A 17,826-nucleotide genomic window follows, 5' to 3' on the forward strand; every position below is an offset into this window, starting at 1 on the left:
TCTGATCAGCGCAGCACAGAAAAGAGAAACTATGCAGGATATTTACCTTGTGTTTCATTTTTACCGTCATTAAACAGCTTCGGACTAACAGTGATGTTAGATAAACGACTTGTAACCTGTTACAGAGAGAGTGGAGGCTCCTTCCACATCGTGGCTGGAAACCAAACCTGCTGATCAGAGCCTCTGACCCGGTGTCACAGCTCTCCTCTCGTCTCGGTGGCACCGCGGCTCCGCGACACAAACGCACCCCGTAAACAGTAAAGTTGTTGTTTATGACAGATACGACTACACACAATACACACATCTTAACACGTGTATGGTAATCCATCGATCCACTGATTGATTGATTTGAGGCTTCATATGCACGGACGGGAGGAGGCTCGGCAAAACAGCGGAAGTGACCGGTCTTGCAGATTTGCTAAATGCAATTTTAAATCGATGAAAGTCGTATTTTGATCAACATTATGTTTCAAATTAATTATTTCACTCGTAAACCGTGTAATAATAGAATAGATAGAATAGAGAATACTTTATTCATCCCTAGCAGGGAAATTCAAGTTAGTCCAGTAGCTCACACAACAATGACAAAAAAGATGAACACAAAAAACATTTTAACAAGTGTTATATAAAAATAACACTTGTTAAAGCAGTACTAAAGAACTTTCAGTTTTGGTTGAGTTTTGTGGCGCCTGTGGACCAAAGCGGTAGTGTTTTGCCTGAAGGAAGACTCCATTTCCCATGAACACTAGCGTGAAGCCCTGTAAATATCCTGCATTAAAATTAACAGAAGACATCAAAACTAAGTTTCTGTTTCCAGTGGATCATTTCAAAGTGAAAACACAAACATAATCCATTGCTAAAGTGCCGTTTTGCCTGTTCCCTCCTTGTTGTGACTCGCAAAAGTGAAAGTGAAACTTAAGTGAGAGCAGGGTTCCTACCATGCTCCTCAAAGCTGCTTAGTGCCAGAGAAAGAGATACAGACCCCCTCAGGCCATGACAGAGGTGTCATTCAACCTGTTGTAAGTCGATGTATCATCACAAAAGTTATGAAAATATTTTATGAAGGTTGAAAAGTTCCTTAGTGTTGGTTTAATAATAATAAATAAGGGGTTTTGAATACAACCTGTCAGGGTTTATTTCTCCATAACAACCTCCGAACTATACATTATCCCTTACATAGCCTACCCCCCTGGCTGTTTGTTTATTAGTATATTAATGATAACTGCCCTTGTATTGATTCTACTTCTGTCAATAAATAATTTTTTAAAAAGTGAGGGGCGGAGAAGCGGAAGAGCCGTTGCAAGCGCCACTTTCAAATGTTTAACGTTGGGTCGTTGCTTACATTAGGCCGTTGTTTACGTTGGGCCGTTGTTTACGTTAGGCCGTTGTTTACTTTGGGCCGTTGTTTACGTTAGGCCGTTGTTTACGTTAGGCCGTTGTTTACGTTAGGTCGTTGCTTACGTTAGGTCGTTGTTTACGTTGGGCCGTTGTTTACGTTGGGCCGTTGTTTACGTTAGGACGTTGTTTACGTTAGGCCGTTGTTTACGTTGGGCCGTTGTTTACGTTGGGCCGTTGTTTACGTTAGGCCGTTGTTTACGTTAGGTCGTTGTTTATGTTAGGACGTTGTTTACGTTGGGCCGTTGTTTACGTTGGGGTGTTGTTTACGTTCGGCCGTTGTTTACGTTAGGTCGTTGTTTACGTTCGGCCGTTGTTTACGTTCGGATCAGGAAATGCTCCGAAGGCTAGACCGTCCCATTTACCGACCGTTGGTGCGGCCGTCGGAGGAGGAGGAGCCTCCGAAGCTGTTGCCTCCGGAGACCGCGTAGGCTGGTTTCCTCCGAAGGCTGCAGCCCCTGAATTGGGACACAGCTACACCTACACACACACACACTCACGCACACACGCACACACACACACACACACACACACACACACACACACACACACACACACTCACACACACTGCTGCTGACCCCCCCCCCCCTCCTCAGCCTACAGGAGTGACATCATGAAGGTCGGCCTGTTGCGGTGCCGTGAGGAACCTCCGAAGCTTCTTCAGGGGAACAAGTTCCAGGAGAGAACGTTCCAGATCAAGGAACATAAACTACTGCTGCTCAAAGACAAGAAGGTAGGGGCGGAGTTTAGCTCAGTTGGTAGAGCACCCGCCCCATGTGTTGAGGCTGTAGTCCTCGCTGCAGGCGGCCCCGGTTCGAGTCCCGCGTCGGACGGTCCTATCCTGCATGTCATTCCCCCCATCTCTGCCTCCCATTTCCTGTCACACTCTCAACTGTCCTATCAAATAAAGGCATGAAAAGCCAAAAAATATACTTAAAAAAAAAAAAAAAAAAAAAAGACAAGAAGGTACCGGATCCACCAGAACCAGGTCCCTGTTAGAAACAGGTCTCCGTTAGAACCAGATTCAGGTCTATGTGGTCTACGATTCAGGTCTATGTGGTCTATGTGGTGTCTCCGTTCCAGAGCATCCGACCGGAGAAGGAGTGGTCTCTGTCCTCCATGAAGATCTACATCGGGATCCGCAGGAAACTGAAAGCTCCAACCAGGTAACAGGAAGCTGTTGCTCATGACATCATCATGACATCATCATGACATCATCAGTTCTCCCAGGTTAACTCTTGGTTATCTGGTCTGGGAATCAGACCTGCGATCAGCTGACTGTAACGTCCTGTTCCCTCCTGCAGGTGGGGCTTCACCGTGATGTCGGACAAACACCAGCTGTAAGTTTCACCTTCACCATCCTCATCCTCATCCTCAGGAAACAGTCAATAATCAATACCTGGGGTGCTGCTGTTATCAATAATCAATACCTCATCAAATAATTTTCCAACCATTTCATACTCTTCATATATTGTTTCATCTCTTCAAGATTGCTTCATCAGTTTCTTAACTTAATTCAGCATTTTTTCAACAATTTATTCAGCTTATTCAGCTTCCAGCTTTCAGCATTCACCCGTATTTCCTTCAGGAAATGCATTCTCTAGTGTTACATATTCTTTCATCTGATTTATTTGTTAATCAGTTAATGAAAGAAACACATAATAATAACTTAGATTTATATCAGTTTGATATAAACATGAAAACACAGGATGTCCCAGACTGTTTCCTGTCTGGAAGCAACATCCACTGCTCGTCTCTCCATCCTGGGGGAGGACGTCTCTCCGTCCTGGGGGAGGACGTCTCCTCTGGATGTGAGGGTCATGTTGTTATGATGCTGTGTTTGTAAAAATGGGATAAAGCTATAAATTTGTGTAAAAAAGGGAGCTGGCTGTAGCCAAAAAGGCAGTCCGAGGCACTCTGAATAATGTAATAAAAATCCTTTATTTAAACAGGGATAGACCAACGCGTTTCGACACCCGAAATGCGTTGGTCTATCCCTGTTTAAATAAAGGATTTTTATTACATTATTCAGAGTGCCTCCTTTTCTGCATCCCTCTTTGGACCCTAATTGCAGCACTCCCTATTGCTTTGTCTCTCAAAGCTATAAACGTGTTTTGCCTTAAAGAAGCCTGTCCTCCTGTCTCAGGTTCCTGTGCTGCAGCTGTGAAGCCGACCTGTGGGACTGGATCACCTGCTTCCTGAGAGCTCAGGTCAGTCCAACTGACCCCCACTGGTCTAGGGTTCAGGTCTATGTAGTCTAGGATTCAGGTCTATGTGGTCTATGTGGTCTAGGATTCAGGTCTATGTGGTCTATGTCAGTGCTTCTCAACGTGGGGTCCTTGAGAATTTTCTTGAAATTCTACCAGTTTTTTCTAGAAGGTTTTTATTTTTATTTTATTTTTTACCACCTTTTCTAGATTTTTTTTAAAAACTTTTTTATTTTTCGAGATTTTTTAAAAAACTTTTTTTATTTTTTACTTTTTACTTTACTTTAACTTTTTGAAATTGTATCACTTTTTTCCAGAAATGTCTCTATAATATTTCCAAAAATTCACACCATTGGCCCTAATTTAAATGTTCAAAAAAGTAACATTCTTCAGTCTCAGAACAAATATTTGTGTATTTCTGGTGTTTACTTCCAAATCTGGAAATGGGGGTCCGTGGTCTAATTTGTGTCAATTTAGGGGTCATTGATATAAAAAAGTTTGAGAACCACTGGTCTATGTGGTCTAGGATTCAGGTCTATGTGGTCTATGTTGTCTTCCAGAACGATGAGCCCGGTCCTCCGGTGCTGAGGCGTCACTCCTCGTCAGATATCTCCAAACAGAAGTTCGGCACGATGCCACTCGTCCCCATCAGAGGAGACGAGAGCAATCGCAGCCTGCTGTCGGCCAATCAGACGCTGGTGAGACTCAGAGTCCGGAGGTTTTACTGTAATTGGTTTAAAAATACTAACTGTTCCAGAGCCTGAGGGGAGAGGAGAGGAGAGGAGAGGAGAGGAGAGGAGAGGAGAGGAGAGGAGAGGAGAGGAGAGGAGAGGAGAGGAGAGGAGAGGAGAGGAGAGGAGGAGGGAAGGAGAGGAGAGGAAGATGGAGGAGAGAATGAGAGGAGAGGAGAGGAGGAGGGAAGGAGAGGAAGATGGAGGAGGGGAGGGGAGGGGAGGGGAAAGGAGAGGAGAGGAGAGGAGAGGAGAGGAGAGGAGAGGAGAGGAGAGGAGAGGAGGAGGGAAGGAGAGGAGAGGAAGATGGAGGAGAGGAGAGGAGTTAGTATAAAATATATCAAATGTGTTTTTCCCAACGTGACCTGAACTCACCAGATGTTTTCTTCTCTTGTCCCTGAAGAGGAAGTTACACGACAGACGGACCCTCTCCATGTACTTTGTGAGTGTTAAATTCTGTTCCTCGTTTGACTTGAGACTTTTATTTTGTAGGAGGTTGTGTGTCTGTGTGTGTGTGTGTGTGTGTGTGTGATGTCACTCTCTGTCTGTGTGTGCAGCCCATGAAGGTGCAGCCCGACTCGTTCGAGGAGCGTCCGGAGTCTCCAGACCTCCCTGAGCCGCTGTACGAGGAGGTGGGAGACTTCGGCCTGCAGGTCCTCAAGTCTCTGGAGACCAGCTTCCTGTCCAGCAGCGCCGCGGAGACGCAGGAGGTCCTGGACCCGCGGCTCAGACTGGTTCCCCTGGAAACGGACCATCTGGACGCCATGATGGTCTGTGATGATGAGACCGGTGTGAGCAGCAGCTGCAGCGTGGAGACTGTGGAGCAGAGCAGCAGCAGCAGGAGCAGCGGAGGAGGAGGAGGAGGAGACGCAGCAGCAGCAGCAGCAGCAGCAGAGTGCAGCTCTCCTGCAGCCAGCAGGGGGCAGCAGCAGCTGCAGGGAGTCTGCACGCCATCGCAGGAGCTGCTGCTGCAGGAGCTGTCGTCCGCCTTCACCAAGAAGAGTCCGGGGGAGGGGGGGGGGGAGGAGAGGCCGTATGATGTCTGAGGCCCTGTTGACACGGAAATGGAGCTTCACCCAAAAAACATCTTTTTCTTCCCGTAAACATGTCATCGCTCCAGAATGTGGCTTGAGCCGTAACGCTGCAGTACGTCCACCATAGATATACTATATACTGACTAGATGCCGCGTTCCCAGGCAGCTCTATTGAGTGGAATACGTCAATGCGGCGGCCATCTTGGTAGGGGGGAAGCCGTGTCTACTTCCTGCATTAGCACTGTCTCACTCTCAATTAATTTATTAAAGCAACGTTTCGGTCACAACTATGACCTTCATCAGGCATATGGAAAACATTTCAAACATGATTCATATATATACAGATATTCCCGGTGGGACTGACCAATCAGGGGAATGGGGGGCTCAACTTGTGATGAGCTTCACCTGTTGGGGGGCGACAACATTCAATTAACACATAGACACATCATAAAGTATAACATGATAAGTAAGAAAATTAAAAAATATATATATATATTGTTTTAAAGACATTCTTAAAGAGAACCATATCAAGACACAAAGATAAGCTGTATATAAATAGGGGCAGCTATGCCAATTGTTAAGAAGTTCTATTTGTTAGTTTTTGTTAAAAAACAACAGATATAGGGGCTATAATATCAATCAACATAATATAATATGTAATATAATATAATATATATAATAATTTAATATCATCAACAGGTGAAGCTCATCACAAGTTGAGCCCCCCAGTCCCCTGATTGGTCAGTCCCACCGGGAACATCTGTATATATATGAATCATGTTTGAAATGTTTTCCATATGCCTGATGAAGGTCATAGTTGTGACCGAAACATTGCTTTAATAAATTAATTGAGAGTGAGACAGTGTGCGGGAGCTTTTTCTGAACTTTGTATTTTGGGTTATGCCCTCCTCCGACGCACCTGCATCTTCAGGTGTGCTGAGACCCTTCACTTGCTTTTGGTACTTCCTGCATTAGTCAACAGAGGCAGAGGTCTATCAACCATTAAAATCACCATAACTCACTGAATATTCAAACGATTTTCAAGCCGTTTGGTTTATTATAGATGTCAGACACATATATTTATGATACAACATTTTTTTTTTTTTTAATTTTTTTATAATTTTCTTTTTATGTATTAAACATACACTTACATACTCAGACACACACTCACATGCATAAATACACTGAAACTTGCTCTACAAGGGTCTGACCGGGTCTGACTGCTGGTCAGACGTTTATATGTCTATGGTCAGAACCCCCTGACCAAGATGACGGCCGTATTGACGTACGCTGAGAAGCAGAAGGCGGCATCTAGTCAGTATATATATCTATGTACGTCCACCAGGCCCGTGTGTGGCGCCGTAACGCTGCCACACATCAACACCAGAAAGAAGACAGAACGTTTTGGGCGTCTACACGTCGTCAACTCTGCGGCAGCATTTTCAGATTTTCCAGCTCTGGGACCCATTTCCAAAAAAATACAGTTTTCACCTCCTGAAAACGCCGTTTCTGTCTGGACGAGACACTGAAATTATAAAATACTTATGCACATTCCCCTAAACTCGTATCCGTATCAGAGGACATTGTGATTGGCTGAGCAGTCACATCACTCACAGTTGTTGGTTCTGAACTGGATCAAACTGGACTCAGGTGGATTTGGGGGAGGAGAAGGGGAGGGGGGGTTGAAGACCAGAGACTGGGGACATTTATATAAAGCTCATGTAGAGTTGTATCAGTCATAACTCACATAATATCTGTGTAGCCACATGTACATATGATGTCACTGTGATGTCACTGTGACGTCACCTGGTTCCACTGGTTTTAACTTGATGAGCGATGACGTTGTCACTGGACCAGTTTCTCTCTGTGACATCACTCATTTATTGATTAATACTTTTTGTTTCAGCTTCTTTATGTTAATTTATTTTAAAACAATTAATGTTTTGAAACTGTGATGTAACCATGGAGACTAGTCCAGTCCCCCATAGCACTGACTGGACCGGTCCTGGGACTGGACCAGTCCTCATCTGAGTCTGGATCAGACACTGATGATGATGATGATCATGTGTCAGTTATTTTGTTCTTCTGGAAGTTTAATGTAAACAAAGGATGAAATTAAAATATATTTTCATTCATCTGTTTTTTGACCTAATTGTCTTTGTGAGTACAGGTCGATTCGACTTCCTCTGGTTTGGGTTCTGGTCAAATAGGCTGCAATAAAAACAAAAACCTCCTAAATCTGAATGAAAGGGAGCAGAAAGAAGAAGAATCATATTTATGCTGCGTTCAAAACAACTCGGAAGTCGGAAAAAAACGAGCTCCGAGTTGTACAAAATGAATTGAACGGCGTGGAACTGGTTCAGACCCACATGGACGCGGTCTGGCTCGACACTGGAGAGAACAGAAGCGAAGCAGGAGGAGACACAACAGCAGGTTTCATAAGAACAGATTTAATCTTAATCAGTGTGGAGGTAGTGGACAGACGAGGTGTGTGTTAGGAGCGTTTACCAACAACAACGTGAGCTGTTTAACATTTCACAACTAAGTTTTAATAGAAGTGTAGTCATGGCTCCTTCATGTTGGTCCAATGAGATGATACTGCGTCTGTAAACTAAACAGTGATGTAGTTTGATCAACTGTCTGTGTGAGAGATGCATTCTGGGATACTGTGTCCCGATGAGTACCCTTAGCAAAAAGTAGTAGGCCTATACTTGAAGTTCATTTTAATAAGTATGCTTGAGTATAAGTATAGCAAGTATACTATGGACCATGTACTTGTAGCGTACTAGAAAGTATACTAATTTAATACTTCTTCGGACTAAATTGGAACATTTTAAGTTTTATAAAAGTACACTTTCAACAACAAGTACACTCATCTATACACTACTAGTGTAGGCTACTAAGTATATAGTCCACATTTTAGTTTATTAAAGTATACTTTATAAGGTCATTTTAAGTTTACAAAAGTACACTTTCAAGTATACAAAAAGTACACTCATCTATATTCTACTAGTGTACTAAGTATATACTTGTAGTCCACATTTTAGTTTATTAAAGTATACTTTATAAGGTCATTTTAAAGCAGAAGTAAGCGATCCGGTCGTTTTGGCTGCGTTCCAGGCAGGCTTTTGAAACCGTAAATTACAGCTTCAAGTCATGACTTACGACTTTGTAGCGTTCCAGGCAACCCGTAACTCGTGTTTTTCCGTCCTGTTACCTGTGAAAGTCACTATAACGGCCACTCGTAACTTCCGACCCGTGAACTCGTACCAGATCGAACTGGTACGACTTCACAGGTCAGAAAAACACGAGGTACGGGTTGCCTTGAACGCACCATAACGTCTTGTCAGCCAATGGAGTTAGCAGCCCCCGCCCTCGTCCCTACGTCACCACATTCACGCGCATCCCTTGGCTGCACACACAGAGAGGAACGCCCCTTCATGCCGTTCTCTCTCCTCATTGGATAAAGGTTGTAGGATACAAGGAAAGTTTTCTCCTCGGCTTACAGCAGAGCAGAGTGACTGACAGACCCGTGTTTCAGACCAAACACTCTATGTAAGTGATTGCTGTCGGAAGATACAACTATTTAAGACTTATATTAACACAAAAATATCGCTTACTTCTGCTTTAAGTTTACAAAAGTAAGTAACATACCTGCAAACTAGTCGCCTTTCGGCTATAATCGCCGTTTTTCTGGTCAACTGGGTCGTTTACGTGAATCGTGCAGAACCGGGGAGTTTTTCAAAGGGGGGGGGGGGAGTGATAGAGTCTTGATAAACATATCGGACAGCTTTTATTTTGAAACGACACGCGGGAAGTTATCTGATGTATCGGTGGAACGCAGAAAACTATGATGACAGGCGCCTTGGATAAGCGTGTGTGTGTGCATCGGGGCCATTCAACTGTAGCGTCTTTTGCTCACATACTTTCAATGCAGGCGCGAGTTATGCACGCAGCGCGCCGCACATTCGCCGTGCTTGTTTTTTCATGCACGTTCGCGGCACACAGCTCCATGGACCTGCTTCTACCGCTGGTGTTCTGTCAGACCGGTTCTGCTCCGTTTGAAAGGCGAAGGAAGAACGTATGTGGAAAGACGTGATACACACTCATTTTATGTGCTGTGATTTTCAACCCCCAGGCTACATACAATGCTGTGAAAAAGTATTTTCCCCTTCCTGATTTCTTACTCAAACTTGTTATTTGTCATCAAACAACTTTTAATAGCCTAGACAAAGATGACCGAAGTACGGTAAATATAAAATGCACTTTTTAAATTATGATTTCATTTATTAAGGGGAAAAAAGCTATGCAAACCTACCTGATCCTATGTGAAAAAGTAATTGCCCCCTCTTGTTAAATCATGAACTAACTTTGATAAACCTTTTTATTTTTTTTGGAAAGCTGGTTCAATTTCACTCTTAACATCCAGGCTCCAGTGATCCATGGTGAGAGCCTTTATCCACTAATGGAGAAAGCTTGGAACAGTGGTGAAAACCTTCCCAAGATGGCTGCCCCATCAAAATATTATACAAATAAATAAAAACATTGTGTGACAAATCTGCAAAAAAGTAAGAAATCAGGAAGGGGGCAAATACTTTTTCACAGCACTGTATTTAATGGAGGGGGGACAATACCTGATATTCTCAGCTGTAAACAGTAGGCTAAATATAATCATAGAAAGCTGAAAGCCACAGGTCATGTGGTCATCCAAACTGATGCATAATTTTTAGTCAAATAATGTGAACATTTTCTGCAGCTGACCCCACCTGATTGAGGTGTACTTATTCTCTCAAAGCTGTCTTTTTAATGAGAGATTTGCTCTCTGTTTAACTGGGAACGCTCCAAAAAGCATAACTTGCATATTAAAATCACAAACATTTTCTCCCGGGGGGGGGGTTGGTTTGGTTTTTCGGACCTTGTCACCTTTTTTACTCTCTGGAGTTTGCAGGTCTGAAGTAAGTCTGCCATCCAGTCCTCCCATTAAGCTGGTCTGCTCTCCCTGCCTCCCTTGCCTACCAGAAGCTTCCTCCTTCAGCTGTTGTTAACATTTCCATGTTTCCCACATTCTCTGTTATAAACAGTTTTCTTCTTTCTGTATACAACATCTATGTCCCATCTGTCCGTCCTGGGTGAGGGATCCCTCCTCTGTTGCTCACCTTGAGGTTTCTCCAATTTTTCCCTGTTAAAAGGGTTTTCTATGGAGTTTTTCCTCAGTGGATGTGAGGGTCTAAGGACAGAGAATGTTGTTGTGATGACATGTAAAGCCCTTTGAGACAAACTGTTTATAAAAACCAGCTATACAAATAAAATTGCCTTGCCTTGCCTACACTTCCAAGTAGGCTATACTGCCTCAGTTTTAGTATAAAATGAGTATTGTACACTTTAGTAAACTACTTTTTGCTAAGGGTAGACAGAATGGGACGTCTTCAGGTGTCCTGAATGTGGACAGAATCTGCCGTTCCGATGCCTCCTTGTTCCGTCCCCGGCGTCCTCTGGCTGGACACGGACAGCAGAGTGACCTTTGACCTCAGGCCCGAGGAGGACGAGGCGTAGGACACCTTGTTTCCGAGGGCGGAGGAGTCACTGTCCCCGGAGACGCCACCACGACACCGCAGGATGCTCACGGCCTTTTCTCTGAACTCCACCGACACGTAGTAGTAGATGAAGGGGTCGATGACGCTGTTGAAGGTGCTAACGGCTAAGCTAACCATGTAGGGGACGTACAAGTCCTCGCCGTCTCCGTCCGTCAAGGTGTCGGCGTAGGTGAGGAGGAGGAGGAGGTTGCTGGGAAGCAGACAGCCGATGAAGACCAGCAGCACCAGCACCGTTACCCAGATGGCGTGACGGTAGCGCTTCCCCTCGGCCAGCAGCGTGCGCAGTACGGCGCCGTGGCAGAACACGACCGCGGCGAACGGCAGCACGAAGCAGACAGCGAACAAGGTGGCGAAGTACGGCAGGAAGTAGTTCTGCTGCTCCTCCTCGGGCAGCGCGTCGTGGCACGTGGTGATCCGTGGCTCATCCAGCACGTACGTCTGCCGCGACGTCAGCAGCGGCAGCATGGCGGCCAGCACCGCCGTCCACACCGCCGCCGTCATGTACAGCGACGTCCGCCGGCTGCGCAGCGTCTTCGCCCCGAACGGGTGAACCAGAGCGATGTACCGGTCCAGAGCCACGAGCGCCAGACACAGCACGGAGCCGTACGTGTTGCCGTAGAACACCGCCATGACGACGCGGCAGAACGGCTCCCCCAGTCGCCAGTCGTTCCCTCCGAAGTGGTAGGCGATCCGGAACGGCAGCGCCAGCAGCAGCAGAGTGTCGGCCACCGTGAGGTTGATGAGCAGCACGGTGGACGGCAGCGGCGTGGTGCGGAACAGCAGGATCCAGAGTGCCAGCAGGTTGGAGGGCAGACCCAGGACCAGAGCCGCCGTGTACAGCGCCGGCACAAACACCGTGGTGGTTGCAGCCTGGATCTCACGCAGCTGCTGCTCCTTCAGCGTGGTGGTGAAGTTACAGCTGGCCATCAGCTTGAAGGCCCGCAGACCTACAGAGACCAGAACACAGCTTAGACCTGCCTTTTCTGGGCAAATTGAATCGTAGGCAACTGGACTTGTATTTGCTAGTCCGCACTAGTTGGACCCAACTAGTGCGGACTAGTGAGACTTGTTGCATACGAACTGATGAAGTCCCTTGGATAAGAGGCGAAACGTCTTTCCAGACAAATACAAGGCCAGTTGCCTACGATTCAATTTGCCCAGAAAAGAACGATGACCTGGATGAATGAGAATATCCATAGACAGCTTAGACCTGCAGAGACCAGAACAGACTTTAGACCTGCAGAGACCAGAACAGTCCATAGACCTGCAGAGACCAGAACAGACTTTAGACCTGCAGAGACCAGAACAGACTTTAGACCTGCAGAGACCAGGGGCCTCATTTATCAAAGAGGGTGTAAAACTGCTACTAAAGTTTTGCGTACGGCGAAAAGACGAAAATGGCGTACACCCGAAATATTTACACCTTTTTCAGATCAATCAAACTGTGCGTACGCACAACTCTCCGCAATAAATCACACCGGACCCAAGAATGGTGCACACGTGAACACACCTCTTACTCCACCCCCGGAACGCCTATATACAACTATATATGGTCAGCACGTGCATATTTAATTAGCCATGTGCGCTCTGTGGAGCGGCAACAAAGTGACAACAAAGTGACAACGGAGACAACGGGCGGAGGGCGGGGGAAAGAAGCGGAACTTCTCCGCTTCTCCGAAAGCAGATACACGGGCAATAAATCAGTCAGAAAAATGATCTTGCATTTTAATAAGCTACAATAAAAACCAAAACCTCCCAAATCTCAACAAACAGGAGCAGAAAGAAGAATAATCTTATGTAATCATCTGCCCCTTTATCACAGAAAATCTTTTTTTTTTTTTTTACACCTAGATGTTAAAACAATAAGCAGGGTTTCCACGATAGTTACCATTACTTTGAACGGTTACGTTGTCTCAGTCTTTATTCTCTCGTCAGCTCCAAACTCACGTGCACCTCGTTAACTCAGGTGACAGAATAATAACAGTCTCAGTAGCTGCAGATCAGTGTGCGCTGCTGCCGGTGTGTTTTTAAACTTGGCGAGTTTGATCCTTGTCGGACGTCACACTAGAGTGTGTAAAAGCAAAAAAGCAAAATCCTCAATCCGCTCTGTTTATCAATTAACATAAAGCCTAGTGTTATTATAGAGCGGGTTGGATTGCCAGCATCAACGGTCCACCACTACCACAATTCCTTCAAAGAAATCCTACTGTCTCTTCTAAATGTACTCCGCTCCTCTGTCCCTCTCACACTGCAGTTCTCTGACTCAGCAACGGTGTCGCCAATTCCTCCTGTTCCTCAAAAAAGGCGCAAATCACGGTACGCCAGGGTCAAAATGGGTGTAAATGTCCGCACTTTTCCCCGTCAGGTTTTGGCTTGATAGATCCCAAATTTGGCGGAGAAAAGTGCGTACGCACAAAACGGGGGAAAAAGGGTGTAAAAAAAGGTGTATCCACAATGATAAATGAGGCCCCAGAACAGACATTACTGTGCGTTCACACCAAAAGCTTCCAAAGCGTCAAAAATGCTCAAGGGTGGGCTTCAGACAAGACAGCTTCCAAAGCGGCAAATATTTTCAGCTACTCGTCACATGACTGACGTCAAAGTTTGATTGCGCTGGTCATTTGGGAGCCGAAGGACGTCTCTATTCTGACAGGTTGCCACCGAACCGCGTGATAGCTAATTACCCTAAAGTTAACCAGGGCTCAACTTCTCATCTGGTGACGCTTTGGACGCTTTTGGTGTGAACGCACAGCTTAGACCTGCAAAGACCAGAACAGACATTAGACCTGCAGAGACCGGAACAGACTTTAGACCTGCAGAGACCAGAACACAGCTTAGAACTACAGAGACCAGAACACAGCTTAGACCTGCAGAGACCAGAACAGACTTTAGACCTGCAGAGACCAGAACAGACTTTAGACCTGCAGAGACCTAGACCTGAAGAGACCAGAACACAGCTTAGACCAGGAGTGTACTTATGTTCCCTGGGTCCTATGTTCCCCAGTCGCAAGACATACTGGGGAACATAGGACCCTTTTTCTAAAAAAAGAGTCCTATGTTCCTCGATTTTTCCCAAAAGGACCCGGGGAACATGCAATTTTTGGTCCCATACCTGGAAGTGGACTTGTGACTTTTTTGGAGTGAGAACTTGAGTTGTGACTTTGAGCGAGAAGTGTGTATAGTCTGTATGTAAAATGTGTGATGTTGATGTAGCTGATGTATGTTAGATGTACAGTATGTATGTGTAGTGTTTGATGATCTTTGGTGCCACTATGCTGTGCCGAAAGCAAATTCTGCCCACTTGTTGTGCAGTCCTTAATAAATGAACTGAAATGAACAGACCATAGATCTAGATTGATTATGTTCATTTTGTCTTCTCGTATATTGGTCGGCTGGTTGGTACCGGCCAGCTGATAAATGACACGTCAGCAGCACGTTGGATGAGGCTTCTGATGAAGATTGGACAGTCCAAACTGTCAAGCAGGAAACTCAAATCATTCTGTTTTTTGTCTGAACACAAAAAAAAAAGAACTTACACATGCACATTAATTTGACCATCCATGTTATTATGTAGAAATAAATATGATAGTTTGTTTTGGTAGGCTAAACTTAAAGAATGTATCATGGGGGCTGCATGTAAACTACTGTATACTGATCAGTAAAGTTGTAGAGTAGTTACTATGAAACTAATTTGTAATGAATGAGGAGCTAATTAAGCTAGTTATTGGTGAGTACTTCAGTAACTCCTAATCAAATTACTGAGGAACTAACTATTACTCAATCATTAGTTAGTTACCCTTTCTGTACCCTACAGTAAAGTGAGACATCAGAATGAGAAGGTACTAAACAGGAAGTAAATATTTAGAACAGCAGCTGTGGTGGGAACCACAGGGACCACAGCTGCCCGACCACGGTTTTGATGCTAAATATTGCTTTTATTTGTCACGTCCCCTGTGTGAAAGGGCCTTTAGACCCACAGAGACCAGAACATGTTGAGCCTCTGGTTAACAAATCATCTTGACACATCAACCATTCTGAGCTGTAATAATGACAGAGAGAGACAATTTAACATATTACACAGACTCCACTATACACCTCTGATGAGAGGCAGGCTTGATTTCAGTTCCTCTAACTGTAATAAATGTGACAGAGAAATTGGTACCAATGCACATTGGAAATGCTTGAAGATACAAATGTTTTGGAATGAGGTAAAGAATGAACTGGACGCTTTGACTGGACACAACTTGGACCTATCACCTCTCCGGTGTGTTCTGGCAGTCAAGGTTTCGAGCGCAAGGGACAATCACAACGCAAAACTCATCGGAAAACGTTTGTATATGGCAAGAAAACTATTCTTAAGTTCTGGATTCATAAAGACATTCCTACATTGGACGATTGGTACAAGGAGGTAATGAGTATAGAGTTCCTTTGGAAAAATTGACTTATACTGTAACCTTCATGATAACATGGAGGGTTTTACAAGGGTATGGCAACCAGTTTTAGATGCTGTGGATTTCTCTGGACTGAGCTACAATATCCCTCACTGAGTGACATAACATGGATGACTCTGGTAGTGAATTTGTGTGTTTATGTAGTATGTACTGTATGTTTAACACTGCAAAAACTCAAAATCGTTCAGAGAATATTTGTCTTATTTCTTGTCAAAATGTCTCTTTTCTAGTCTAAACTAATCTCTTTTCTCTTAAAATAAGAATCATCACCTAAAAATGAACTTGTTTTGAGATCATTTTCATTTGTTTCAAGCTAATTTTCACTTGAGATAAGTAGAAAAATCTGTCAGTCAAAGCAGTTTTTTTGTGCTTGTAATATGAAAGAAAAACTTGCTCCACTATCAGATTTTTCTACTTATTTCAAGTGAAAATCTGCTTGAAAAACTAAAAACAAGCTGCTTTTTAATGTAATGAATCTTATTTTAAGTAGAATGAGATTTGTTTTGACTAGAAATGACATTTTGACTAGAAATAAGACAAATATTCTTGGTTAGATTTTGAGTTTTTGCAGTGTAAGCTGTGTTACTCGCTTTGTTATGTTTATTCATAAAAGGAAAAATGCATGGTTCTGTGGAAATTATATGTAAAGGATAATATGTGGTCTGCTTGAACCTTAATAAAAAGAGAGAGAAAAAACAAAACAAAACAAATCATCTTGAAGAGAACAGTCTCACAAGGAAGATAAATGTGAATACACATAGAATCTAACTGGTCGACCAATAAAAACCTTGATGTGACCTGTCTCTGTCTGTCTCTGTCTGTCTCACTGTAGGAACCTTGGTTATTATTGTTAGTCTCAGACTTACGGACTGACATGCCGGAGCATTCCAGAGGCGTCTGGGCTGAGTTAGAGACGCTGCAGACCGCCGACAGCAGGAAGACCAGGACCAACGTCCAGGGGAATTCCTTCATCTTCTTCTGTTGTTCCTTCTTTCTGTCCAACACCTTCGTCCCTTCACTGAGCGCCCGTCTCTCCTTCTTTGTCTTCTTGTGGTTTCACAACTGACCTCAGAGCTGTGAGTGGAGTCGTGCCTCTGATGGGAGCCAGATGTGTGTGTATGTGTGTGTGTGTGTGTGTGTGTGTGTGTGTGTGTGTGTGTGTGTGTGTGTGTGTGTGTGAGGACCTGGTGAATGCAGTGTGTCCTCAGAAGTGTGGACGTTCCACTTTGGATGGAAAAGTTAGAAGAGGAGCGTCATCAAACAGGAAGTATGAGCAACGTTTACATTGATTGATGAACAGACAGCGTGTGGAGGAGTGGAGCCACTTCCTGTCTGCGCTGCAGCTGATAAACAGCTTCCCCTTCCTGACCAACCAATCAACTGCCGGGTACTATCGCCATGACAACAGAAACAGACGGGACAGGAAAGGAAGCTCCTGACTGATGGAGTGATCAAACCGAGGAGGTTCTGGTCCATGTGGAGGTCGGGTCATTAGTATTTATGTAAATGATTTATATCTGGTTTCAAAAAGCATGTTTTTTGTCAATTTTGCTGATGATACGAATATGTTTACGTCAAATCGAAGTTATGAAGACCTAATTACTCAAACAAATACTGAACTTACAAAAGTTAATCTCTGGTTCCAAAAAAATTAATTATCTGTAAATATAAAAAAAAAACTTCATACATGTTCAGGGCTGTTGCTAAGAATTCTGGGGCCCCTGAAAGAATACTAAAGTGGGCCCCTGACTTTTCCACTTTTTTTCTTAAGACTACGTATGTATTATCATTTTTTATTTAGCCTACTTTGTTTTGATGCTAATGCAGCATTACTATGAGTATTAGTCAGGGTCTTATGCAGAATAATTCAGTCATACAAAGATTAGACCCCATGAAAAAAAATAAAGTGAAGAAAAAATAATCTTCACATATTCGCGTGGAGCCGGACTCGATCCCGCTTCAGCAAAAGCCCATGCATCAGAAACTACCTGTCTACCTCTGTGAGCCACTCTATCACACAGGTGTCAGTGGTCTCCATGAAAGTCAATTACGTCAGTACAGGTTACGTTTTGACTCGGGCTGACATGTATTTTGATCAACATATGTTTCAAATTAATTTCACTCGTAAACCGTGTAATAAGCAGGATAATGTATAGTTGGTCGGTTGTTATGGAGAAATAAACCCCTTCAGGTTCCGAACTATACATTATCCTTTACTTTGCGGGCTCCAGCAGTAAAGGCAGAGACTGTCACTTCCGGATCACGGTCATTTCCGGCTCATTGCACTTCAGATCAAAACTGCATGAAACATGAAACGAGAAACGCTCGTTATCCGTTTTTTTCCATTATTCATTTGAGCATAAAATCGAAAACTGAAAAAACGAGTCGTTATCCGTTTTTCATTTTAGTTTTGG

The 17,826-nt window shown here is 44.1% G+C and overlaps 2 protein-coding genes across 4 annotated transcripts in view; one reads left to right on the forward strand and one right to left on the reverse strand.

Moving 5' to 3' along the window:
* Window positions 1-5,637, forward strand: part of arap3 (ArfGAP with RhoGAP domain, ankyrin repeat and PH domain 3) — a 67,658-nt gene extending 62,021 nt beyond the window's left edge. For 2 of the 3 annotated variants that reach the window (XM_085789004.1, XM_085789005.1), the window contains exons 29-35: window positions 1,992-2,128; window positions 2,479-2,561; window positions 2,700-2,735; window positions 3,542-3,605; window positions 4,163-4,300; window positions 4,737-4,775; window positions 4,891-5,634. In XM_085789004.1, the coding sequence (XP_085645130.1) occupies window positions 1,992-2,128; window positions 2,479-2,561; window positions 2,700-2,735; window positions 3,542-3,605; window positions 4,163-4,300; window positions 4,737-4,775; window positions 4,891-5,379 (986 nt within the window). In that variant the 3' untranslated portion in view covers window positions 5,380-5,634. Of the gene's footprint in view, window positions 1-1,991; window positions 2,129-2,478; window positions 2,562-2,699; window positions 2,736-3,541; window positions 3,606-4,162; window positions 4,301-4,736; window positions 4,776-4,890 lie in introns of all 3 variants that reach the window. The other variant, XM_085789006.1, reaches the window with a different exon arrangement.
* Window positions 5,638-10,716: 5,079 nt separating this feature from the next.
* On the reverse strand, window positions 10,717-16,400 carry LOC146979290 (proteinase-activated receptor 4). The gene is made up of 2 exons (XM_085788681.1): window positions 16,279-16,400; window positions 10,717-11,908 (listed from the first exon to the last, which is right to left on the reverse strand). Exons 1-2 carry the CDS (start codon window positions 16,382-16,384, stop codon window positions 10,794-10,796), a joined length of 1,221 nt encoding a protein of 406 aa, XP_085644807.1. The 5' UTR covers window positions 16,385-16,400; the 3' UTR covers window positions 10,717-10,793.
* Between the last annotated feature and the right edge of the window lie 1,426 nt (window positions 16,401-17,826).

Source organism: Trachurus japonicus, chromosome 10 (genome assembly GCF_045865225.1).
Source record: "Trachurus japonicus isolate A0001 chromosome 10, Traja_1.0".
NCBI lineage: Eukaryota > Metazoa > Chordata > Actinopteri > Carangiformes > Carangidae > Trachurus > Trachurus japonicus.

What these genes read in the sequence shown, in the direction of transcription:
- LOC146979290 (XM_085788681.1), bottom strand. Translation starts at nt 16,384, where the DNA reads ATGAAGGAATTCCCCTGGACGTTGGTCCTGGTCTTCCTGCTGTCGGCG. An exon ending in ATGCTCCGGCATGTCAGTCC is followed by an intron (nt 11,909 to 16,278) that starts GTAAGTCTGAGA and finishes TGGTCTCTGTAG; the next exon opens with GTCTGCGGGCCTTCAAGCTG.